General features: G+C 40.5%; 2 protein-coding genes and 1 pseudogene across 6 annotated transcripts; all 3 read left to right on the forward strand.

Moving 5' to 3' along the window:
- The first annotated feature begins 164 nt into the window (after window positions 1–164).
- LOC137881193 (uncharacterized) lies at window positions 165–13,315 on the forward strand. 2 transcript variants are annotated; one of them, XM_068722995.1, is made up of 13 exons: window positions 165–888; window positions 1,565–1,658; window positions 2,641–2,728; window positions 3,491–3,815; window positions 3,891–3,984; window positions 7,898–7,985; window positions 8,803–9,109; window positions 9,216–9,309; window positions 9,393–9,480; window positions 9,924–10,236; window positions 10,401–10,518; window positions 11,101–11,188; window positions 11,533–13,315. In XM_068722995.1, exons 1-13 carry the CDS (start codon window positions 828–830, stop codon window positions 12,094–12,096), a joined length of 2,322 nt encoding a protein of 773 aa, XP_068579096.1. In that variant the 5' UTR covers window positions 165–827; the 3' UTR covers window positions 12,097–13,315. The 2 variants fall into 2 exon arrangements, with proteins under 2 accessions (XP_068579096.1, XP_068579097.1); XM_068722996.1 differs by having other exon boundaries at window positions 167–888; window positions 10,425–10,518.
- Window positions 895–1,540, forward strand: LOC137881883 (uncharacterized; annotated as a pseudogene).
- Window positions 13,316–14,805: 1,490 nt separating the features above from the next.
- LOC137881467 (protein FAM3C-like) lies at window positions 14,806–23,639 on the forward strand. Of its 4 annotated transcripts, XM_068723428.1 has the most exons (12): window positions 14,806–16,098; window positions 16,312–16,366; window positions 16,467–16,583; window positions 17,472–17,510; window positions 18,832–18,924; window positions 19,555–19,656; window positions 19,729–19,834; window positions 20,377–20,435; window positions 20,596–20,646; window positions 20,733–20,817; window positions 21,113–21,239; window positions 22,769–23,639. In XM_068723428.1, the coding sequence occupies exons 4-12, from the start codon at window positions 17,483–17,485 to the stop codon at window positions 22,856–22,858; spliced, it is 741 nt and encodes a 246-aa protein (XP_068579529.1). In that variant the 5' UTR covers window positions 14,806–16,098; window positions 16,312–16,366; window positions 16,467–16,583; window positions 17,472–17,482; the 3' UTR covers window positions 22,859–23,639. The 4 variants fall into 4 exon arrangements, with proteins under 4 accessions (XP_068579529.1, XP_068579528.1, XP_068579530.1 ...); XM_068723427.1 differs by having other exon boundaries at window positions 16,312–16,583; XM_068723429.1 differs by lacking the exon at window positions 14,806–16,098 and having other exon boundaries at window positions 16,138–16,366.
- Window positions 23,640–24,851: the final 1,212 nt, after the last annotated feature.

A 24,851-nucleotide genomic window follows, 5' to 3' on the forward strand; every position in this document is an offset into this window, starting at 1 on the left:
TGCAAAAAAAAGATATTTTTTTATAAATATTTATATATATATATATATATATATATATATATATATATTTATGTGTGTATATATATATATATATATATATATATATAAATATAAATATTTTTTGAAATATATATCTTTTTTTTTTATTTAATTGACTTATACCACTATTTACTCTTTTATAATAACTTGTTTTTATTCTATTTTTTATTTTATTTTGTGCTGCTTCAAGAATCACTTTTAATATTTAAGGAATTCAGGAAAAATAAAAAGTATTTCACAAGAACGTCTTCACGTGTCACCCCGCCCCCCTAGCTGTGCAGGTCACCTGACGGAAGCCAGTTCTCGGACGCTGTTAATCGAGCGCACCCTAAACCCAACCGAGCAGAGGAGACGTTAACGGCTCTTTATTTACCGCTGTATTCACTCCACAGACACGATGGAGCACAATGAGAACGGGAGAAAACCGGACGGAGAGAACAACACGAGCTACCGGAAACCGGTGTTGTTGTGTGGCGGGAAACCCGGCCCCGTGTCTGTTTGTTGTTTATTAGGTTAGCTGCCTTTAAGCTAACGCTAGCTAGCAGCCTGCTTCTTCTAACGGTTAGCTTCGGGAGAAACGGGGAACCGGTAAAACCTGCAGGATGCACTAAGTAATAGTGCTAAACTAATGTTAACTAACTAACATGTAACCTGTTAGTTAGTTATGTTAGTAACATGTAACCTGTTAGTTAGTTAGTTAGTTAGCATCAGGCCTGGTGGGGCCAGAAAACTTCCTTCCTTTTTTTCCTTGATGCCCCAGTAGTCAGTTTCAGACCTTTTCTTCTTCCATGATCACAATGGAGTCAGTCCTGAATCCGCTGCCACAGTTCTCAGAAAACTCCTATAAAAGTAAGTAATCTGGTCCCATTGTCTTCTGGTCCCAGTGTCCTCTGGTCCCAGTGTCTTGTGTTCCCAGTGTCTTGTGTTCCCAGTGTCTTGTGTTCCCAGTGTCCTCTGTTCCCAGTGTCTTCTGTTCCCAGTGTCCTCTGTTCTGTTCTCAGTGTCCTTCTCAGTGTCTTCTGTCCCCAGTGTCTTGTGTTCCCAGTGTCTTGTGTTCCCAGTGTCTTGTGTTCCCAGTGTCTTGTGTCCCCAGTGTCTTGTGTTCCCAGTCTCCTCTGTTCCCAGTGTCCTTCTCAGCGTCTTCTGTTCCCAGCGTCCTCTGTTCCCAGCGTCCTCTGTTCCCAGTCTCCTCTGTTCCCAGTGTCTTGTGCTCCCAGTGTCTTCTGTTACCAATGTCTTCTGTTCTCAGTGTCCTTCTCAGTGTCTTCTGTTCCCAGTGTCTTGTGTTCCCATTGTCTTCTGTTCCCAGTCTCCTCTGTTCCCAGTGTCTTCTGGTCCCAGTGTCTTGTGGTCCCAGTGTCTTGTGTTCCCAGTGTCTTCAGGTCCCAGTGTCTTCTGTTCCCAGTGTATTCTGTTCCCAGTGTCCTCTGGTCCCAGTGTCCTCTGGTCCCAGTGTATTCTGGTCCCAGTGTATTCTGGTCCCAGTGTCTTCTGGTCCCACTGTCTACCCTCTTCCTCTCTGCAGTGACTGAGGAGGACGTGAAGAGGCTGATAGAGTTCAGGGCGTCCAACGAGTCTCTGTTCACGGGGAAAAGGAACTCAGCCAAGATAGCGTGGAGGTAACGAACAACATGAACTCAAACACACTGTACTTCAAATTAGGGATGCACCGATCCACGTTTTTCACTTCCGATACCGATACAGATATCTGAGGTTTAGTATCGGCCGATACCGATCTGACACCGATCTAATAGAGAAAAACTGTGCTGAATCGATTTAAAAAACGCAGCCGACGCTACGCGCCCCCCAGGTTGTCCATCGCTTTTCTCATGTTGCTGGCGTTGTCCCTCAGAATCACGTGGATTTTGCTCAACGGAATTTGCCACTTGTCAAACATTTCCTTCAGGCTAGCTGCTATCGCTTCGCTGGTGTGCGACCCACGAAAGTTTGTTGCATTTAATATTGCACTGTGTGGCACAAAAGTTTCATCCAGCCGGTGTGCTGTTAAACTTAAAAGTGACACAGGGGAAACGTCGGAGCTCCAGATGTCTGTCGTGAAACTTATCGATTTGACATCTTTTATCTCCTTCAATATGCGTTTGCACACTTTACCGTGCAGTTCAGGTAGCGCCGTCTCCGACAAATATTTTCGGCTTACCATGTCGTAGCGTGGTTCCGGGTGGTTAACTAGCAGCCGGAATCCCTTATCCCCGACAACTGAGAGCGGCTGCCCGGTTCCAGATGGCTGATCCTTTAGCTAGCTCCATTTTGAAAACAATCTATGCGGCCGGTTCACTAGCGCATGACGTTACGCAGAGCACAACGCATATAATTGGACTGAATAGATTTGCCTTTATGGATCGGTCACATTGTCACCGATACCCGATCTAGAATTTTTTCCTATATCGGGACCGATACAGATATTGATATCGGATCGGTGCATCTCTACTTCAAATATGAGGTACTTTAATATTGTGTTTTCATGCCACTTTCTACTTTTTCCTCTTACTACCTCCTCTCTTATTCTTCCTCTCTTTTCTTCCTCCTCTCTCTCTTCATCCTCGTCCTCCTCTCTGTCTCTCTCTCTCTCTTCGTCCTCAGTACCATCCTAAAGGGTCTTGGTCTGGAGGGGAAGCTCACAGCTGACCAGATCGCCAAAAAATGGGACAACCTGCGAACGAAATACAAGGTGATGAATTAATTTGTCTGTTTAATCTGAAGCAGCAGAACGTCTTCTTCATTTAGACACACAAGTATTAGTTAGTCTGTGGTACTAGGTCCAGACTGTTAAGGTCCAGACTGTTAAGGTCCAGACTGTAAAGGTCCAGACGGTTAAGGTCCAGACGGTTAAGGTTCAGACTGTAAAGGTCCAGACGGTTATGGACCGGACTCTTTAAGGTCCAGGCTCTTTAAGGTCTAGACTCTTTAAGGTTCAGACTGTTAAGGTCCGGACTCTTTAAGGGTCCAGGTCTACACTCTTAAGGTCCTGGTCTAGACTCTTTAAGGTCCAGACTCTTTAAGGTCCATACTCTTTAAGGTCCAGGTCCAGACTGTTAAGGTCCAAACTGTTGAGGTCCGGACTCTTTCAGGTCTAGATTATTATGGTCCAGGTCTAGACTTTTAAGGTCTAGACTCCTTAAGGTCCAGACTGTTAAGGTCTAGACTGTTGAGGTCCGGACTCTTTAAGGTCTAGATTATTTGAGGTCCGGACTCTTTAAGGTCCAGGTCTAGACTTTTAAGGTATAGACTCTTTAAGGTCCGGACTCTTAAGGTCCAGACTCTTTCACGTCCAGGTTTAGACTCTTACGGTCTATATTCTTTAAGGTCCGGACTCTTTAAGGTCTAGATTCTTTAAGCTCCGGACTCTTTAAGGTCCAGACTGAGCCTGGACCAGTTAAACCACATTCAAAGGGACAGGGTGTCTCTTAAGTCTCGCTGTGTGTCTTTCCAGGACCTGAAGCAGCCTTATCAGGGCCAGGACCACATCGGGGGGGTGGTGGAGTCGTGGCCCTGGTTCCACATCATGGACGAAGCCATGCACGGTCGCCTCTACAACAGCAACCTGGTGCTGAGCCCGGAGCCCCGCTGCAGCAGCAGCAACCAGTCCAACCACAACCAGGAGAACACCGACATTCTGGAGTTCCTCATCAAGACGGAGATGGAGGACACGGTGGCTCAGGAGGCCGCAGAGGACCACGGGACGTCCCGCGCCGACGCTGCTCCCGCTGAGGGGGTCCCCATGGGCTGGAGGAGGATGAGCGAGTGCTCCTATAAAAGTAGGTTTTTAACATGGCGGGTTTAAGATCACCAGAATCTTCCTTCTGAACCGTCTGTTTGTTCCTCGTTCACAGTGACGGAACCAGAGACGGAACGAATGATCAAACTTAGAGCTGCAAACGAGGCTCTCTTCACCGGCAGGAAACACTCAGCCAAACCAGCCTGGAGGTGAGTTAATTAACCCGCATAATCTATTTAATAATTAACAATAACAAAGTATGATGTTTGATGAATATTATCTCTGCTTTTGTATTTTTAATGTTTTCATGTTAAACCTTTAATGTTTCGTTACATGAAGCACTTCCTCTGTTTACCTTTGATAATGTAGCTCTTCTTTAATGTAGTTCTTTAATGTAGTTCTTCTTTAATGTAGTTCTTTAATGTAGTTCTTCTTTAATGTAGTTCTTTAATGTAGTTCTTCTTTAATGTAGTTCTTTAATGTAGTTCTTTAATGTAGTTCTTCTTTAATGTAGTTCTTTAATGTAGTTCTTTAATGTAGTTCTTTAATGTAGTTCTTCTTTAATGTAGTTCTTTAATGTAGTTCTTCTTTAATGTAGTTCTTTAATGTAGCTCTTTAATGTAGTTCTTTAATGTAGCTCTTCTTTAATGTAGTTCTTTAATGTAGTTCTTCTTTAATGTAGTTCTTTAATGTAGTTCTTTAATGTAGTTCTTCTTTAATGTAGTTCTTTAATGTAGCTCTTCTTTAATGTAGTTCTTTAATGTAGTTCTTCTTTAATGTAGTTCTTTAATGTAGTTCTTTAATGTAGTTCTTCTTTAATGTAGTTCTTTAATGTAGTTCTTCTTTAATGTAGTTCTTTAATGTAGTTCTTCTTTAATGTAGTTCTTTAATGTAGTTCTTCTTTAATGTAGTTCTTTAATGTAGTTCTTCTTTAATGTAGTTCTTTAATGTAGTTCTTTCTTTAATGTAGTTCTTTAATGTAGTTCTTCTTTAATGTAGTTCTTTAATGTAGTTCTTCTTTAATGTAGTTCTTTAATGTAGTTCTTCTTTAATGTAGTTCTTTAATGTAGTTCTTCTTTAATGTAGTTCTTTAATGTAGTTCTTCTTTAATGTAGTTCTTCTTTAATGTAGTTCTTTAATGTAGTTCTTTAATGTAGCTCTTCTTTAATGTAGTTCTTTAATGTAGTTCTTTAATGTAGTTCTTCTTTAATGTAGTTCTTTAATGTAGTTCTTCTTTAATGTAGTTCTTTCTTTAATGTAGTTCTTTAATGTAGTTCTTTCTTTAATGTAGTTCTTTAATGTAGTTCTTCTTTAATGTAGTTCTTTAATGTAGTTCTTCTTTAATGTAGTTCTTTAATGTAGTTCTTTAATGTAGTTCTTTCTTTAATGTAGTTCTTTAATGTAGTTCTTCTTTAATGTAGTTCTTTAATGTAGTTCTTCTTTAATGTAGTTCTTTAATGTAGTTCTTTAATGTAGTTCTTTAATGTAGTTCTTCTTTAATGTAGTTCTTTAATGTAGTTCTTCTTTAATGTAGTTCTTTAATGTAGTTCTTCTTTAATGTAGTTCTTTCTTTAATGTAGTTCTTTAATGTAGTTCTTTCTTTAATGTAGTTCTTTAATGTAGTTCTTTAATGTAGTTCTTTCTTTAATGTAGTTCTTTAATGTAGTTCTTCTTTAATGTAGTTCTTTAATGTAGCTCTTCTTTAATGTAGTTCTTTAATGTAGTTCTTTAATGTAGTTCTTTAATGTAGTTCTTCTTTAATGTAGTTCTTTAATGTAGTTCTTCTTTAATGTAGTTCTTTAATGTAGTTCTTTAATGTAGTTCTTCTTTAATGTAGTTCGTTAATGTTGTTCTTTCTTTAATGTAGTTCGTTAATGTTGTTCTTTCTTTAATGTAGTTCTTTAATGTAGTTCTTCTTTAATGTAGTTCTTTAATGTAGTTCTTTCTTTAATGTAGTTCTTTAATGTAGTTCTTCTTTAATGTAGTTCTTTAATGTAGTTCTATAATGTAGTTCTTTCTTTAATGTAGTTCTATAATGTAGTTCTTTCTTTAATGTAGTTCTTTAATGTAGTTCTTCTTTAATGTAGTTATTTAATGTAGCTCTTCTTTAATGTAGTTATTTAATGTAGCTCTTCTTTAATGAAGTTCTTCTTTAATGTAGTTCTTTAATGTAGTTCTTCTTTAATGTAGTTCTTCTTTAATATAGTTCTTTAATGTAGTTCTTTAATGTAGTTCTTCTTTAATGTAGTTCTTCTTTAATGTAGTTCTTTAATGTAGTTCTTCTTTAATGTAGTTCTTCTTTAATGTAGTTCTTTAATGTAGTTCTTTCTTTAATGTAGTTCTTTAATGTAGTTCTTCTTTAATGTAGTTCTTTAATGTAGTTCTTCTTTAATGTAGTTCTTTAATGTAGTTCTTCTTTATTGTAGTTCTTCTTTAATGTAGTTCTTTAATGTAGTTCTTCTCTAATGTAGTTCTTCTCTAATGTAGTTCTTTAATGTAGTTCTTCTTTAATGTAGTTCTTTAATGTAGTTCTTTCTTTAATGTAGTTCTTTAATGTAGTTCTTCTTTAATGTAGTTCTTTAATGTAGTTCTTTAATGTAGTTCTTCTTTAATGTAGTTCTTTAATGTAGTTCTTCTTTAATGTAGTTCTTTAATGTAGTTCTTCTTTAATGTAGTTCTTTAATGTAGTTCTTCTTTAATGTAGTTCTTTAATGTAGTTCTTTAATGTAGTTCTTCTTTAATGTAGTTCTTTAATGTAGTTCTTTCTTTAATGTAGTTCTTTAATGTAGTTCTTCTTTAATGTAGTTCTTTAATGTAGTTCTTCTTTAATGTAGTTCTTCTTTAATGTAGTTCTTTAATGTAGTTCTTTAATGTAGCTCTTCTTTAATGTAGTTCTTTAATGTAGTTCTTTAATGTAGTTCTTTAATGTAGTTCTTCTTTAATGTAGTTCTTTAATGTAGTTCTTTCTTTAATGTAGTTCTTTAATGTAGTTCTTTCTTTAATGTAGTTCTTTAATGTAGTTCTTCTTTAATGTAGTTCTTTAATGTAGTTCTTCTTTAATGTAGTTCTTTAATGTAGTTCTTTAATGTAGTTCTTTAATGTAGTTCTTTCTTTAATGTAGTTCTTTAATGTAGTTCTTCTTTAATGTAGTTCTTTAATGTAGTTCTTCTTTAATGTAGTTCTTTAATGTAGTTCTTCTTTAATGTAGTTCTTTAATGTAGCTCTTCTTTAATGTAGTTCTTTAATGTAGTTCTTTAATGTAGTTCTTCTTTAATGTAGTTCTTTAATGTAGTTCTTCTTTAATGTAGTTCTTTAATGTAGTTCTTCTTTAATGTAGTTCTTTAATGTAGTTCTTTCTTTAATGTAGTTCTTTAATGTAGTTCTTTCTTTAATGTAGTTCTTTAATGTAGTTCTTTAATGTAGTTCTTTCTTTAATGTAGTTCTTTAATGTAGTTCTTCTTTAATGTAGTTCTTTAATGTAGCTCTTCTTTAATGTAGTTCTTTAATGTAGTTCTTTAATGTAGTTCTTCTTTAATGTAGTTCTTTAATGTAGTTCTTCTTTAATGTAGTTCTTTAATGTAGTTCTTTAATGTAGTTCTTCTTTAATGTAGTTCTTTAATGTAGTTCTTCTTTAATGTAGTTCTTTAATGTAGTTCTTCTTTAATGTAGTTTTTTAATGTAGTTCTTCTTTAATGTAGTTCTTTAATGTAGTTCTTCTTTAATGTAGTTCTTTAATGTAGTTCTTCTTTAATGTAGTTCTTTAATGTAGTTCTTCTTTAATGTAGTTCTTTAATGTAGTTCTTTCTTTAATGTAGTTCTTTAATGTAGTTCTTCTTTAATGTAGTTCTTTAATATAGTTCTTTCTTTAATGTAGTTCTTTCTTTAATGTAGTTCTTTAATGTAGTTCTTCTTTAATGTAGTTCTTCTTTAATGTAGTTCTTTAATGTAGTTCTTTCTTTAACGTAGTTCTTTCTTGTGTCTTCGGCTTCCACTGGTCACAGGGCACATTGCTATGAATTGTGGGTAATCCCCTCAGGTCAAAGTCTTCCCATATGATGTATTGACATTGTATTCAAGTATTGTCATGAGTGACGTCATGAAGCCCGTCGGTCCGTCTCTCAGGTCCATCCTGTACGAGCTGGGTCTGCAGGGGAAGCTGACCACCGATCAGTTGGCCAAGAAGTGGGACAACCTGAAGAGGAGGTACAAGGTAGGTCCGAGGCCCAGACCTCTTGCAGCTCCTCAGACCACCGATCCAAGACTCACAGTGACGCCTCTGTTCAGGAGACTCTGGGCTTCATGCAGGAACCACCATGTCGGTAGTTCAAGAGTAACTTTATTGTCCTTCATACGATTCACAGTGGACACCAGAAAGTAGCTCTGAGTCCTGACTTCATCTGCTGACTTCTGAAAGCTGTTGTTGTTATTTCATTATGATGGAGGACGAACATGATATTTATTTATTGATTATGTAAAGGATGAGGGCGCGGCCACTTATTCATCAGTTACACCGCTCGATAAACATCTGAGCTCCTCATGAATACCATGTGAGAAACCATCAAACGTTTCACACTGAAGCTTTAAAATGATCCACTATCGACTCCTCTGATGACCACGTCTTCACACTTCATTCATTCATTTTGTTTATTGTCACTTTACAGAACTTACAAATCCTCACACACACATCAAAAGAACCAATGAAGAAGAAATGACTCAGTACAGTAAAGAGGAGAAATAAATACATTCTAAACACGTACATGTCCAAGTTTATGTAAACGCTCTTTATTGAAGACATTAGTTTAGGAGCTTGTTCAGTGCGTCTGGACCTCCAGAGGTTCTTGCATGAGGCCTGATGTTTCCACGTCGTCACAGCTTGTGACGGCCGTCTTCAAACGTGACGTTAACGGGTCAAAGGTTCGACGGAGGAGCGGCGCCGTGGCTGTGAGTCGTCGGTGCCGGTGGCAGAGTGTCGACCGGAGGATAAGGTCCCTCTGTGGACGATCTGTAGAACTTTCTGTCTCTACCAGGAGCTGAAGTTTCCCGCCCGAGGCGTGGAGACCAACCCGAGCTCCTGGCCCTGGTTCTACCGGATGAACGACGCCATGGAGGGCCGCTTCGCCGGGGCGGCGCCCATCCTCACGCCCATCGTGGAGGACGAGGACGAGGACTGCGAGCCGCTGTCGCCGACGCCCAAGAAGAGAGCCCGCCGCAGCCGGGGGGGGATGGCCGAGTTCCTGACGGAGTCGGAGATGGACCTGCTGGTCGACAACGAGGACAAGAACGGATCGGCGTCTCTGGGGGATCTGCAGCGGATGGCCGAGTTCACCTATAAACGTGAGAGAGAAACGTGTGACCGGTCTGATGAGAGCATGAAGTGTTCTGTGATGAGATGTTCTGTGTGCACCGCTCTCACCGAGCTTCTCTCTGACCTCCATCCCAGTGACAGAAGAAGACACCAGGAGGCTCATCGAGCTACGAGCGGCTAACGAGTCTCTGTTCACGGGGAGGAGGAACACGGCCAAGCCGGCCTGGAGGTAAAGGAGCACGTCTGATCTGGATCATGATGTCTGGGGGGGGACTAGTCCTGGTTTCATGTCAGTAATGAGTTTGTCTCCAGGGGGATAGTGAAGGAGATGTGTCTGACGGGGAAGATCACACCGGACCAGGTCGCCAAGAAGTGGGACAACCTGAAGACCAAGTTTAAGGTGACGTAAATTGTAGCGGATTGTGGGCGGAGCCAGATTTATTTCATTTTCAGCCCTCGGGGCGTTTCCTTTTGTCACACTTTACTCTCTGTGGTCTTGATTTACTCTTCAAAATAAAAGTCCTGCTCCTCTACATGTCTTCAGTGCAGAACAACAGTTGTGATGTCATCACTCATTAGAAGAAAACACAAGTTGAATTTCTTTGATTATTTATTTTACAAAAATTGGAAACAATAGAATCTAAACAGCCAACATTGTTCCACGTGTTAAAAAAAGCACAAGGCTCTACGTCTTTTATATATATAGATCTATCTATCTATCTATCTATCTATCTATCTATCTATCTATCTATATATATATATATATATATATATATATATATATATATATATATATATATATATATATATATATATATATATATATCTCGTTTGTTCCTCCAGGACCTGAAGTTTCCTCCTCGGGGGATGGAGGGCCAGACCAACCCGGCCTCCTGGCCCTGGTTCCAGCTGATGAACGACGCTCTGGAGGGACGTCTGGCGGGGAAAGCTCCCCGAGTGACGCCCGTGTGGAGCAGCGAGGAGGACGGCGTCTTTGTGTCGTCCCCCCCCCCTGACAGAGACTGTCTGATGGCGGAGAGGAGCGGCGTGTCGGAGCTGGAGAACATGGTGGACGCCGCCGAGGCCGACGGGAACGTGACCTACATCGACGCCAGTGGAGAGGAGTGTTCCACGCCCTCGGACCTGTCCTATAAAAGTGAGAGGACTTCTTCATCAGTGTGAATGAGGATTATCACATTATTCAACAGGATGAAGTCATTGTTAGTCGCAGCTCTGAAGACTGACCACCAGTGTGTATTGCTCTTAGTCAAAGTTGTGTCTTTATCAAATAAAGGTTAATTGAAGGCTCACATTTAGCAGCCGTCTGCTGTCCGTCTCCCACAGTGACGGACCAGGACACCAGGAGGATGATCCAACTCAGAGCTGCTAACGAGGCTCTGTTCACCGGGAGGAGAAACGCTGCCAAAGCTGCCTGGAAGTAAGACGCTGTCTTTGATATGATAGAGGAACACGGTGCAAATACAGTCTACAGCCTGTGGGTGCAGACAGACAGTCTATGGGTGCAGACAGACAGCCCATGGGTGCAGACAGACAGCCTATGGGTGCAGACAGACAGTCTATGGGTGCAGACAGACAGCCCATGGGTGCAGACAGACAGCCTATGGGTGCAGACAGACAGTCTATGGGTGCAGACAGTCTATGGGGGCAGACAGACAGCCTATGGGTGCAGACAGTCAGCCTATGGGTGCAGACAGACAGCCTATGGGTGCAGACAGACAGCCTATGGGTGCAGACAGACAGTCTATGGGTGCAGACAGTCTATGGGTGCAGACAGACAGTCTATGGGTGCAGACAGACAGTCTATGGGTGCAGACAGACAGTCTATGGGTGCAGACAGTCTATGGGTGCAGACAGTCTATGGGTGCAGACAGACAGCCTATGGGTGCAGACAGTCAGCCTATGGGTGCAGACAGTCAGTCTATGGGTGCAGACAGACAGCCTATGGGTGCAGACAGACAGTCTATGGGTGCAGTCAGACAGTCTGTGTCTATCTTCTCAGAGCCATCCTGAAGGAGCTCGGGCTGCAGGGGAAAGTCTCCACCTACCAGATGGCAAAGAAATGGGACAATCTGAAGAGGAGATACAAGGTTTGTTCATTATACAACATGTTGGTCCGTCCCTCAATGCAGTCTGACTTCCTGTCTGTGTCTCATTGGTTCCTACTGAAGACGTGAATCTGTAGCTTCATCAGTAAAACAGCTGCTCACTGTAGTTTTTAGACACTTTGTTTGGGACTATTTTCAGTGGCGGATTAATCCACATGTGGTGCTGTAGTATTTGTGAAAGCTCCTCCTTTTTTATTTTTCCTCTGTCTTCTCCTCCCCTTTCTCTCTCCTCCTGCTCCCCCGCTTACCGCTCTCTCCTCCACCTCTTCCTTCTCCTTCTCTCTCTCCTCTTCCTCCTCTCTCTCACCCACTCTCTCCCTCTGTAGGACCTGAAGTATCCTCCTGTTGGTATGGAGAACGTAGCAGACAGCACCTCCTCCTGGCCGTGGTTCCACCTGATGAATGAAGCGATGGAGGGCCGCCTGACGAGCAGCGCCCCCCTCCTCACCCCCGTCACCCATGATGACGACCACCCCTCCCCCGCCCCAAGACACAGGTCCCGCCCTCCCCCCCCCACCACCTCCTCTTCGGACTACGTACAGGAGGTGTTCGGCGACTCCGGCGGCGAGCACAACCAGCGCGACTCTGAGGTGTGCGAGGGTCCACTGGGAGGACTGGAGAGGGAGTGGGAGGTGGTGGAGAGAGACCGAGCGGCGGTGGAGAGAGAGAGGGAGATGGTGGAGAGAGACAGAGCGGCGGTGGAGAGAGAGAGGGTGGCGGTGCAGGCGGAGCGGCTGTGGTTGGAGAGGGAGAGGGCGGCGGTGGAGAGAGACCGAGCCATGGTGGAGCAGGAGAGGGCCTCGCTGGGCCGGGACCGGGAGGTGCTGGACCAGAGGGCCCTGATGCTGAACTCTGTGGGTCACTCAGGACACCTCAACGCCCTCATGTAGACCAGCGTGGACCGTCCTCCCGTACAGACATCCTGGTCCGTGGTGGACCACGGGACCACAGAGGAGGAGGTGTGGACCTGGATGTGGTCTGTCTCCACACAGAGCTGGTCCTGCTTTTCAACAGGAGAGCTGCACACTGAACTAAAGACCTGGTCCTCCTGCAGTGGTTTAAGGTAGGATGTGGACTCTGGATTTTTTAACAATCTGGATGCAGTTTCTTTAAAGTGGAACCTCTTTACAGCTGAACTATAAACACACGGATACGGACGGATCTGAACTAATATCACTGGCTGACTTCTCGGTTCGGTTCTAGTCTGGACCTCCTGAGCTCCTCACGTAAACGTGGTTTTAATCAGAGGAGGTTCAAGTAGTTCCTCCCACTCCAGGGTTGTGTTGGCAGGGCTCCTTCTGAGGCGGAGGAGGCGGAGCTTGTTCATCCTGAACTTTTATATTTGACACGTTCGTGACAAAAGACCGAAAAATATCCACCACCGTAGTAGACTAAGCTTGGACATAGACCACCACTGTACATAGACTGACCCGGGACGTAGACCACCACCGTACATTGACTAAGCTGGGACGTAGACCACCACCGCACGTAGACTAAGCTGGGACGTAGACCACCACCGCACGTAGACTAAGCTGGGATGTAGACCACCACCGTACGTAGACTGACCTGGGACGTAGACCACCACTGTACGTAGACTGACCTGGGACGTAGACCACCACCGTACATTGACTAAGCTGGGACGTAGACCACCACCGTACGTAGACTGACCTGGGACGTACACCACCACCGTACGTAGACTGACCTGGGACGTAGACCACCACCGTACGTAGACTGACCTGGGACGTACACCACCACCGTACGTAGACTGACCTGGGACGTAGACCACTTTGGACTGATGGTGTGGAGCCTAAACAAAGGAGGAACCAGATCTATAAACAAACTCTGATGTGCATTCAAGTGTTTATTTTTGGGCTCCTCCCAGTTTTTTGTATTTATTTACAAGAAGTTCTTTTTGTATTGTTTTTATTTAAGAGGTGACGGCAGACCGAGCTTCGTTTGTTCTTCCTGTGATGTCACTTCCTGCTCTTCTGAATGTTGGACAATATTCCGTCTGAGATTTTAAATTTTTCCTCCAAACAAAGACTGAAGTGAACTTTTCTCTTTCTCTCGTTTGTACGACATGAGATTAAAACGTTTCATTATCACCGATGTTTGTCTCTGTTGGTGTTGTGTTTGCTTTATTTTGGTATATTCTCCACTTTCATATTTTGGCCCTACTGGTGCGTTCAAGTGCTCCTCTGATGGTCCCGTTTTTCAGAGTTGGGACGTGGTTCTCCTAACTTCGGTGTGTTCGTGAGCTTTAAGTCTTCAGGTGGAAACAACATGGACGCTACAGAGAGAGTGTCTGTAAATGTATTTTCTAAAGGAGTGTCTGATGTCGTAGCTTCCAGTAAATGAACCAGAACTCACATTAATGTGTTGGTTAAATGACAAAGTGTGGATCTGTTAGTGCTGGGCGGTATGACCAAAAGTGTGTATCACGGTATTTTGTGGGAGGGTTAGGGTTAGGGTGGGAGATTATACTGGTTTCACGGTATTTTTTTCACGTTAACGCATTAACTAATTAACGGCGAAAATTATATTATCGAATATTTAATTATTAAGCGACATTTTTAACAGAAGAACTGGCAGCGAGCGGTGAACAGCTGTTTGTGTGGCTCCTGCTTCCTTCACCTACATTCCCCCGGGTCCTAAGTCCCTCCATGTACAGCTTATCACCCTCTATGTACCAACGTTACATTTATAACTAATACCACACATAGTACACTCTGATCAGTGATGCATATGTGTCTGACCAGAATACCACAAAAAGCAAAACAAAATAATTTGTTTTGGTTTTTTAAAGAGTTTTTAAAAGTGTTTTTGTTTGTAATATGAATAATCATTTCATTTAGTTATCCTACTGATAATTTAACAAACATAAACACATGACGTAGATAGGTTTACAGTTCATGTCAGATCGCATCTATGAACACATGAACATAACTCACGAGTTCTGCTGAGGTGACTCAGCAGAACTCGTTGCTCGTGTTTCCAACAGCGGCTCCAAACAGACGCAGCTCCTCTGTTGGGCTCAGACTCTCCTGGTTCGTCTCCGGTCTCTCTCTGTTCCTCCTGCGTCGCTCTGTTCTGTTCTTTAAGCAACGACGGAGCCTCTCCCGGCTGCTAGCAGACTAGCTAACGGGCTAGCTACCGGGCTAGCTACCGGGCTGTACCCAGCATGCTGTTCGGCGGTGAAATGTTATAAATATTCAATTATTAGTGTCACAAATTGTTTGTGTGTCACAAACTGTTGTGTGCCGTGGTGTTGCCCTGTTAAAGAGCATTAGTTGTGGGTTATTCATTGTTGTGATATAAAGTTATAACCATAACTTAGGGGTCCCTCCCACTACATAAGTAGCTCCAACCGTAGCAGCGACAGTGTCAAACAATTTGCTTTGCTTCCTGTTGAAGAGTGACAACAGTAGTTTCGGCTATAACGGTATGTGAAAAATGCATATTATACGGGAAATTTAAAATTCATTTCATTTCAGTGTGACGCTTTGATTCAGGTCCTGAGGCTGGGCGGTATACCGGTTCAACCGGTTCAACCACTATACCGCCCAGCCCTAAGATTTGCACTAGGATCACACTGAAATGAAATGAGATCTACTGCTGCTGGTTCAGATCAATAAGCTGTTATAAAGTAAAGCTGTTCTACATAAATGTAATGTAAAGGTCCAGTAGTCACACGGAGGAAGAGTGTGATGAGATGGTGATGAAGCTGAGGGCAGAAGGTCAATGAAACACTGACGACAATCTCTCTCAAAGTCACAAGATTGTTTCAGCTTTTTCCAAATGTGTTTAAGTTTCAGCTCAGCAACAAAAGATGTAGTTGTTTTGTGTCTCTTTGTAGTTGTTTTGTGTCTCTTTGTAGATGTTTTGTGTCTCTTTGTAGCTTTGTGTCTCTTTGTAGATGTTTTGTGTCTCTTTGTAGTTGTTTTGTGTCTCTTTGTAGTTGGTTTGTGTCTCTTTGTAGTTGGGTTGCATCTCTTTGTAGTTGGGTTGCATCTCTTTGTAGTTGTTTTGTGTCTCTTTGTAGTTGGGTTGTGTCTCTTTGTAGTTGTTTTGTGTCTCTTTGTAGATGTTTTGTGTCTCTTTGTAGTTGGGTTGTGTCTCTTTGTAGTTGTTTAGTGTCTCTCTGTAGATGTTTTGTGTCTCTTTGTAGTTGTTTTGTGTCTCTTTGTAGATGTTTTGTGTCTCTTTGTAGTTTTGTGTCTCTTTGTAGATGTTTTGTGTCTCTTTGTAGTTTTGTGTCTCTTTGAAGTTGTTTTGTGTCTCTTTGTAGATGTTTTGTGTCTCTTTGTAGTTGTTTTGTGTCTCTTTGTAGTTGGTTTGTGTCTCTTTGTAGTTGGTTTGTGTCTCTTTGTAGTTGGGTTGCGTCTCTTTGTAGTTGGGTTGCATCTCTTTGTAGTTGGGTTGCATCTCTTTGTAGTTGTTTTGCGTCTCTTTGTAGTTGTTTTGTGTCTCTTTGTAGATGTTTTGTGTCTCTTTGTAGATGTTTTGTGTCTCTTTGTAGTTGTTTTGTGTCTCTTTGTAGATGTTTTGTGTCTCTTTGTAGTTGTTTTGTGTCTCTTTGTAGTTGGGTTGCGTCTCTTTGTAGTTGTTTTGTGTCTCTTTGTAGTTGGGTTGTGTCTCTTTGTAGTTGTTTTGTGTCTCTTTGTAGTTGGGTTGTGTCTTTGTAGTTTTTTTGTGTCTCTTTGTATATGTTTTGTGTCTCTTTGTAGTTGTTTTGTGTCTCTTTGTGATTGTTTTGTGTCTCTTTGTAGTTGTTTTGTGTCTCTTTGTAGCTGGTTGGTTCTTGTCTCTTCAAGTGATATTTTGCAGGTGAAGTCTAGAGGGGCCCCTGACGCTTTGGGCCCCTGAGCCTGTTCAGTGATCCATCCATGAAAGTAAGTTATCATGACATCATTACTGTTTAATAACTCTCATTAATCAGCATGGTGCTCTTCCACTTTATATTTTAAACAGATTAAAAGTCAGATGAAGAACTTGTTTAATTATCATATTTCAGAGTGTTGAGTTTACCTTCAGGGCTTCATGTTTATCCCTTCATAACATAACTTGTTATCTATGAATCATTCACATTATGTCCTCGTCACCAGGTGAGCGATGTGGACTCCCCGGTTCATGCTCAGGGAGGAGGAACAGGATCGGCAGGTTTTATCTCCGGCATTTGAACGCCCCCGTCGTCGTCAGAGAGACATGTTCACAGTCAGAGTGGGTCAGTTCACTTCTCTGTTCGTTTCATTTATTCTAGTGTTGATGAGCAAACGGAGGCAGTGAGTGAGGAGCTGGAGATAAGATACCTGCACAGGTCTTCACTGTTCTTTAGGAAGTACAGCTACTCAAGTACTGGATCACGTACACTTCTGAGGTACATTTTACTTACTACTTTACTTCAAATTTAGTATTATTCAGTAGAGAATGAATCTGTAACTACTTTATCAATTATTCATTTGAGTCTTTTTGTCAAATGTTTTCTCTTGTCTCTGTTTTACATCGTTATGCCTGTATATCTGTCTATACATCTATCTTTATAGATATCTATTCATATAGATGTATATGTAGATATATTGTATAGTTATGCAATGCTTAACTGAATATCTTTGTGTTTATTGGAAGAAACCAGACATTGTTACTTTCAGCTCTGAGAAATTGTGGCTTTAATTTTGTAGATATTTTATGGAAAATTATGAACACCAACTTTTCATTTGTATTTTTCTGCGTTTGTGTTTCAACTTGAGCTGAAACGGAACGTAAATGAATCCATTTGTCAAGTGACAGATCTGAAAGTTCCAAAGTGAAGATTTGACAATAAACTGGATGTTTTGGGGTTTCAGACAAAACAAGTGATCTGAATTCATACCTTCAGAATTTTTTTTTAATAATCAAAAGATAAGAAATTATAAAAAAAGGTAAAATTCATCAGAGAAAGAGCTAAAAATAACAGTTATATCGTGTCGTTAATATTTCCTTTTCACTTAGTCAAAATATCAAATCTAATGTGTCTCTTTTTATATTTAATAAGAATGATAATTGGTATTTTTAATTAATAATAATGAGAAAAATTGTCAGTTGCTCCCTTTATGTGTAATTTAAGTACTCTGACCTGCTCGTGTTGTTGCACCTGTTCAGGAAACCGAGTGATGATGATGATGATAATGATGATGATGATGATGATTATGATTATTATTACACAGACAATCTGGATTCGTCCGAAAGTCTTCACCCTCTACACAACTTTCTTTTTTCTTTTTTACAGGAAAAACAAAAATGACAGGACGATTACACTTCAATGGAAGTAAGCTTTCATTGTGTGTGTGTGTGTGTGTGTGTGTTTCATAACAGGTTTACTTCCTTATTGATACGTCACTGATAAACACATGAAGGAGTGTCATACTTTCCGTGTTCATGTCTTATTATTGTCATTTAAATATATAATAATGTTTTAGTATTTGATTTAAAACTGGCAGTGGTGGAAACATTTAATATTATAATGAATTATGTAAATAATAAAAAAATATATATATATTTTCTGACCTGAAATATGTATACTTTAAACGACTGGCGTCTGTATTTTAATGAATGAAATATCTTTAGTTGTTTTTTTTCCGACTGAGTCTCTCAGCTCCTCCGTTCTGTTTAGATCTGGTCCGTATGGTGGAGCTGCGGTCTGACTTTTGGTGTCTCCGTTTGTCTTTCTTTGTCTCCCTTTGTCTCTCTTTGTCTCCATTTGTCTCCCTTTGTCTCTGTTTGTCTCCTTTTGTCTCCCTTTGTCTCTCTTTGTCTCCGTTTGTCTCCCTTTGTCTCTCTTTGTCTCCCTTTGTCTTCTTTTGTCTCAATTTGTCTCAATTTGTCTCTGTTTGTTTCTTTTTGTCTCCCTTTGTTTCTCTTTGTCTCCCTTTGTCTCTCTTTGTCTCCGTTTGTTTCCCTTTGTCTCCGTTTGTCTCCCTTTGTCTCTCTTTGTCTCTCTTTAACTCCCTTTGTCCCTCTTTGTCTCCGTTTGTCTCTCTTTGTCTCCGTTTGTTTACCTTTGTCTCTTTTTGTCTACCTTTGTCTCCTCTTGTCTCTCTTTGTCTCATTTTGTCTTCTTTTGTCTCCGTTTGTCTCCCTTTGTCTCAATTTTTCTCTGTTTGTTTCTTTTTGTCTACCTTTGTCTCTCTTTGTCTCCGTTTGTCTCAATTTGTCTCTGTTTCTCTTTTTCTACCTTTGTTTCTCTTTGTCTCCGTTTGTCTCTCTTTGTCTCCTTTTGTCTCTGTTTGTCTCCCTTTGTTTCTCTGTGTCTCTCTTTGTTTACCTTTGTCTCTCTTTGTCTCCGTTTGTCTCAATTTGTCTCTGTTTGTTTCTCTTTGTTTACCTTTTTCTACCTTTGTTTCTCTTTGTCTCCGTTTGTCTCCCTTTGTCTCCTTTTGTCTCTGTTTGTTTCCCTTTGTCTCTCTTTGTTTCTCTGTGTCTCTCTTTGTCTCCCCTTGTCTCTCTTTGTCTACCTTTGTCTCTCTTTGTGTCCGTTTGTCTCAATTTGTCTCTGTTTGTTTTTCTTTGTCTACCTTTTTCTAATTTTGTTTCTCTTTGTCTCCCTTTGTCTCTCTTTGTCTCTGTTTATCTCCCTTTGTCTCCTGCAGAGGTTTTAAGGATCGTGCTGGTTTTGGTGACAGCAGCTGTTGTCATGGCTCTAATCCTGCAGGAAACCAGCAGCCCATTCAAAGCTTTCACAGGTACTTTTGACAGCTCAGTCCTGAGTTCTGCTATCAATGTGTTCTTATTGGAGACATTTTTCTGATTGTTTTGATAATATACGTTTACTACATAGTATCTTTGTAGTATCTTCTTTGATACGACCAGTGGAAGTTAGATTAATCAGGCTTCATGTACTCTGTGCTCAAATAATGTGAGTTCAATATGTACCTCTGAGATGTAGTGGAGGACAAGAAAGTACTGAAGTAAAGTAAAAGTACCTCAAATTTGTACTGAAGTAGAGAACTTGAGTAAAAGTACTTGGTTACATCATCACTATAATACAGTATCGTCTGCATAAAGATGAATTTTCTAGTTAAACATAGAAGAGATGATCTTTGGGAAAACAAAGAGGAAACTTCATAAATACTTACTTCCTACTTTGGAAGATTCTCACTTTTAATTGGACGAACTTGGAAGTAAATATGAGGCTTCAGCTGAACATTAATATGTGATTCATGCTGAAGCAGATTTATTTTAACTGAATTGAATTCAAGCCGACCTCGAAGGAAAGAACTACAAACTTTGTCCGAGTCAGCAGGTTAGATGTTGATATTCAGAAGACAGATGTTTACTTCACTAAACATCTGTTTTAACTCTTGTTGTTCCAGAGGATTTTCGTCGTTCTTTATCTGGAGGAACTGGAGGAACTGGAGGATCTGGAGAATCTGAAGGATCTGGAGGTTCTGAAAAGTCCAAGACGTCCTCTAAAGGTCAGTGATGGATTCAACCTGATTAGGATCAAGTTGATTTGATGGGGGATTTAATCGGTGTTTCCTCTCCAGGTGGACCGTGCAGTATCAGAGACTGTCCGATGGATTCCTTCAGCTTCTTCATCCAGAGTGGAGCCTCCCACGACTTGGCTGCAAAGATCTGCCTCCAAAACAAGCTGTAAGTGTTTCACCCAGAGAACTTTCTCCTCAAACACTTCCTGGTTTTTATCTCAGTGAGAAAAATTCACACTGTGAATGTGTTAGTGAGTCAGCTGGTGATACTGATCTGGTACACTAGTCCATTGGTCCAACTGGTCTTCTGGTCCTTTTTAGTCTTCTAGTCCTTCTGGTTCTTTTGGTGTTTTTGGTCCTCTGGTTCCTCTGGTCCTTTTGGTCCTTCTTGTACTCTCATCCTTCTGATCCTTCTGATCCTTCTGATCCCTCTGATCCTTCTGATCCTTCTGGTCCTTCAGTCCTTCTGGTCCTCTAATCCTTCTGGTTCTTCTGGTCCTTCTGGTACCCTGGTTCTTCTGGTTCTTCTGGTCTCTCTTGTCCTTCTGGTTCCTCTTATCCTTCTGGTTATTCTGGTTCTTCTGATCCTTCTGATCCTTCTGGTCTTTCTGGTCCATCTGGTCCCCCTTCAGCTCTGGTTGGATTTGTTTGCTCTTTCTTGTCGTGTTGATGCCAGCTGGTAGTTACAGTAGATCAAACTCTTCTCAGGGTTCTTGGAAAGGTCATGAACAACGTTGGACATGGAATCAACATGGTTCTAATGAACGGTGAGTGTTGAATTGAAATGCAGAGACCGTTATTTAACAATATGTTAGGGAGTAGTTACAGTCATACAGTCTTACAGTTACAATCGGCCCCATGATGCTGATGTGGCCCAGAGTGAAGATGAGTTTGACACCCCTGCTCTAAAGTCTCTGTCTTCAACAGGTAAAACCGGAGAAGTCATAAAGACGGGTCGCTTTGATATGAACACTGGCGGTACGTAGGAACTGATTTATTACCATGTGGTTCTTTAGGTGATTCCAAGAAAGAGTTCAAAGTTTGACGGGATGTTTGTGTTCCAGATGTGAAACCTCTCATCGAGTTCCTGAAGAGCATTGAGACGGGACATGTGGTGCTGATGGCGTCCTTCGACGATCCGTCAACAAAGTAAACGTCTCCCCTACTTTTACGTCTGCCGTTGTCAGAAAAACGTCAACATTGATTACGATTAACATTATCACTTATACATTAACATTAACATTATTAATACATTATGAATACATTAACATAATGAACATTATCACTAATACATTAACATTACATTATTAATATATTAACATTATTAACATATTATTATTATTGACCCATCCTGTGTGTATTGATGTTTGTGTGTATTGGTGTGTATTGATTTGTATTGGTGTGTATTGGTGTGTATTGATTTGTATTGGTGTGTATTGATCAGGTTGACTGCGGAGGCGAGGCAGCTGATCTCTGAGCTGGGGAGCTCTTCTGTGAAGTCTCTGGGATTCCGAGATAACTGGGTGTTTGTTGGACGGAAAGGAGCGTCAGCACAGAGCAACTTTGAGAAGGTAACAACTAATCCATCTCCTGTTCTTCATATGGATTCATCTTCTCTGGGTTCACCACTAATCCATCTCCTGTTCTTCATATGGATTCATTTTCTCTGGGTTCACCACTAATCCATCTCCTGTTCTTCATATGGATTCATCTTCTCTGGGTTCACCACTAATCCATCTCCTGTTCTTTAAATGGATTCATCTTCTCTGGGTTCACCACTAATCCATCTCCTGTTCTTCATATGGATTCATCTTCTCTGGGTTCACCACTAATCCATCTCCTGTTCTTCATATGGATTCATCTTCTCTGGGTTCACCACTAATCCATCTCCTGTTCTTCATATGGATTCATCTTCTCTGGGTTCACCACTAATCCATCTCCTGTTCTTCATGGGGATTCATCTTCTCTGGGTTCACCACTAATCCATCTCCTGTTCTTCATGTGGATTCATCTTCTCTGGGTTCACCACTAATCCATCTCCTGTTCTTCATGTGGATTCATCTTCTCTGGGTTCACCACTAATCCATCTCCTGTTCTTCATGTGGATTCATCTTCTCTGGGTTCACCACTAATCCATCTCCTGTTCTTCGTATGGATTCATCTTCTCTGGGTTCACCACTAATCCATCTCCTGTTCTTCATATGGATTCATCTTCTCTGGGTTCACCACTAATCCATCTCCTGTTCTTTGTATGGATTCATCTTCTCTGGGTTCACCACTAATCCATCTCCTGTTTTTCTTATGGATTCATCTTCTCTGGGTTCACCACTAATCCATCTCCTGTTCTTCATATGGATTCATCTTCTCTGGGTTCACCACTAATCCATCTCCTGTTCTTCATATGGATTCATCTTCTCTGGGTTCACCACTAATCCATCTCCTGTTCTTCATATGGATTCACCTTCTCTGGGTTCACCACTAATCCACTCACACTCATGTTGTCTCTTTGTTTACTGTTCATTCGGTTTTTGTAACTTATTGATTCTCTTTGTTTATATTTAGTTATTGTTTTAGCAGTCTGTCTTACTTCTCTCTGCATCTTCTGCACAACAGTCTCCCTCTGATCAATAAAGTTTTATTTAATCTCTAAAGTTTTCAAACAGACAAGATGTTGAGGATGAGTCACAGGAAGGTTTCTACTTAAAGTCATGTATCTGTCATCATTAAAGCACATTAACGTGTTCAACCTGCCACTATGCTAAGCTAAGCTAACTGGCTAAGCTAAGTACAGACATGAGTCTGAGCGAGAGATATTGAACTATTGTTAAAAGAGTAATACAGCTGAAAGTAACTATGACTTTTATTATTGATTGATTTGACAATTATGTTCTTGATAAAATGTTAATAAAGTGTTTATAATCATTTCCTGCTGCTTGTTTTATTCAGCCAACAGTCCAAATCTGAAATATCATCAGTTTACTGTCACACATGAAGTATATGAAGACAAATAAGAGAGAACCAGAGAACGTTTCTCTCTCGATGAACTAATCGATGAATCAACAAACACAAACAGACGTTTTTTGGTTGTTCTCTGTTTCAGCACATGAAGAACGACGGTGCAACGAATAAATACGACGGCTGGCCCGAGCTCATCGAGATTCAAGGATGCATCCCCAGAAACCTGGAGTAACCCCGAAGGAGGAACACGACGTGTTGAGACTTCAGCACCGCTAGAAGACAAATCAGAGAAACTGTTACCAACGGAGCAAAAGACGCTTTCATCGAGGCTAATAATATTTAATAATCAGAATCAGATGTTGTAAAACACCATACGAGTAAATGAAGAAACAGAATAATTCAGAAGGACGCGTCCCAATTTTTTGATAACCGTCCTCGACTCACAACCAAAAGTAGATTCATTCGTTCTTTGTTTAGTCCGAATGATTCCTCAGGATCAGTCACATGTCTTCTCTGGACAAGAAGAGCCAATCAGAGATGAGGATTTAGCTCACAATGTTGTTTGTTCTTTTTTTTTTTTAAATATCCTTTTATTTTACCAGTGATGTGTTTTTATACAAAAATATCATTTTTTTTTCATGTTTTGTCTGTGGGAAATACTTATGCTGTTTAACATGTAAAACTATAAATCTCATATATTCATAATGTGTAAAAAAGAAATAACCTGTGTAACATTTTGAGAGCTTCCTGTAACATTTGTTCTGGTGTCTTTTAATATTTATATGAAATATGTGTGAAAGATCAGCTGTGGTAGACTGGAGGACGTCAACAACAAAATAACAAAGTTCACTTTTCTTTAGATTTAGAGTTAACTGTAAAATGTTTTCTTTTTGCCAATAAATCAATAAAACAAACGTCCTCATAAACACAGTGAAGTCCGTTGAATTGATTCACGACTTCCAGTTCTTTAAAAGATGATTTAAATTATACAACAAGTCTGTATTTACATTTATTATACTGGTGTCCGCTCCATTAATACATATATATGTATTATATACATATAATATATATGTATTAATGGAGATAGTATAGTATTATATATATCATGTATATATTGTATACATATAATATATATATATATATATATATTATTAGATATATGACTAAGCTGGGACATAGAACTCCACCATACGTAGACTGACCCGGGACCTAGACCACCACCGTATGTAGACTAAGCTGGGACGTAGACCACCACCGTACATGGACCAGGCTTGGACGTAGACCACCACCGTACGTAGACTAAGCTGGGACGTAGACCACCACCGTACGTAGACTGACCTGGGACGTAGACCATCACCGTACGTAGACTAAGCTGGGACGTAGACCACTTTGGACTGATGGTGTGGAGCCTAAACACAGGAAGAACCAGATCCATAATCAAACTGATGTGCATTCAAGTGTTTATTTTTGGGCTCCTCCCAGTTTTTTGTATTTATTTAGAAGAAGTTCTTTTTGTATTGTTTTTATTTAAGAGATGACGGCAGACCGAGCTTCGTTTGTTCCTCTTGTGATGTCACTTCCTGCTCTTCTGAATGTTGGACAATATTCCGTCTTTCAATATTCCGTCTTTTAAATTTTTCCTCCAAACAAAGACTGAAGTGAACTTTTCTCTTTCTCTCGTTTGTACGACATGAGATTAAAACGTTTCATTATCACCGATGTTTGTCTCTGTTGGTGTTGTGTTTGCTTTATTTTGGTATTTTCTCCACTTTCATATTTTGGCCCTACTGGTGCGTTCAAGTGCTCCTCTGATGGTCCCGTTTTTCAGAGTTGGGACGTGGTTCTCCTAACTTCGGTGTGTTCATGAGCTTTAAGTCTTTAGGTGGAAACAACATGGACGCTACAGAGAACAACACGCTTATAGATGTTTCCCCCTGATTGGTGGAAGTTCTCTCCTCCTCGTGTTTGATTTTTGAGGCTTCAGCACCGCAGAAAACTACAGAAAACAAACAAATAATTAAAACATTTTTTGCACAATAAGTGTGACATAAAATCTAAACTCTGAATGTGTCTGCAACATCCCGTCTGTTGTAAAGAACAATGTTTAGTCTGCAGACCAAAGTCCATCTGTCTGTCTGTAAATGTATTTTCTAAAGGAGTGTCTGATGTCGTAGCTTCCAGTAAATGAACCAGAACTCACATTAATGTGTTGGTTAAATGACGAA

The sequence above is a fragment of the Cebidichthys violaceus genome, unplaced genomic scaffold (assembly GCF_023349555.1).
Source record: "Cebidichthys violaceus isolate CVI_PGR_0920_01 unplaced genomic scaffold, fCebVio1.0.p SCAF_3, whole genome shotgun sequence".
Lineage (NCBI taxonomy): Eukaryota > Metazoa > Chordata > Actinopteri > Perciformes > Stichaeidae > Cebidichthys > Cebidichthys violaceus.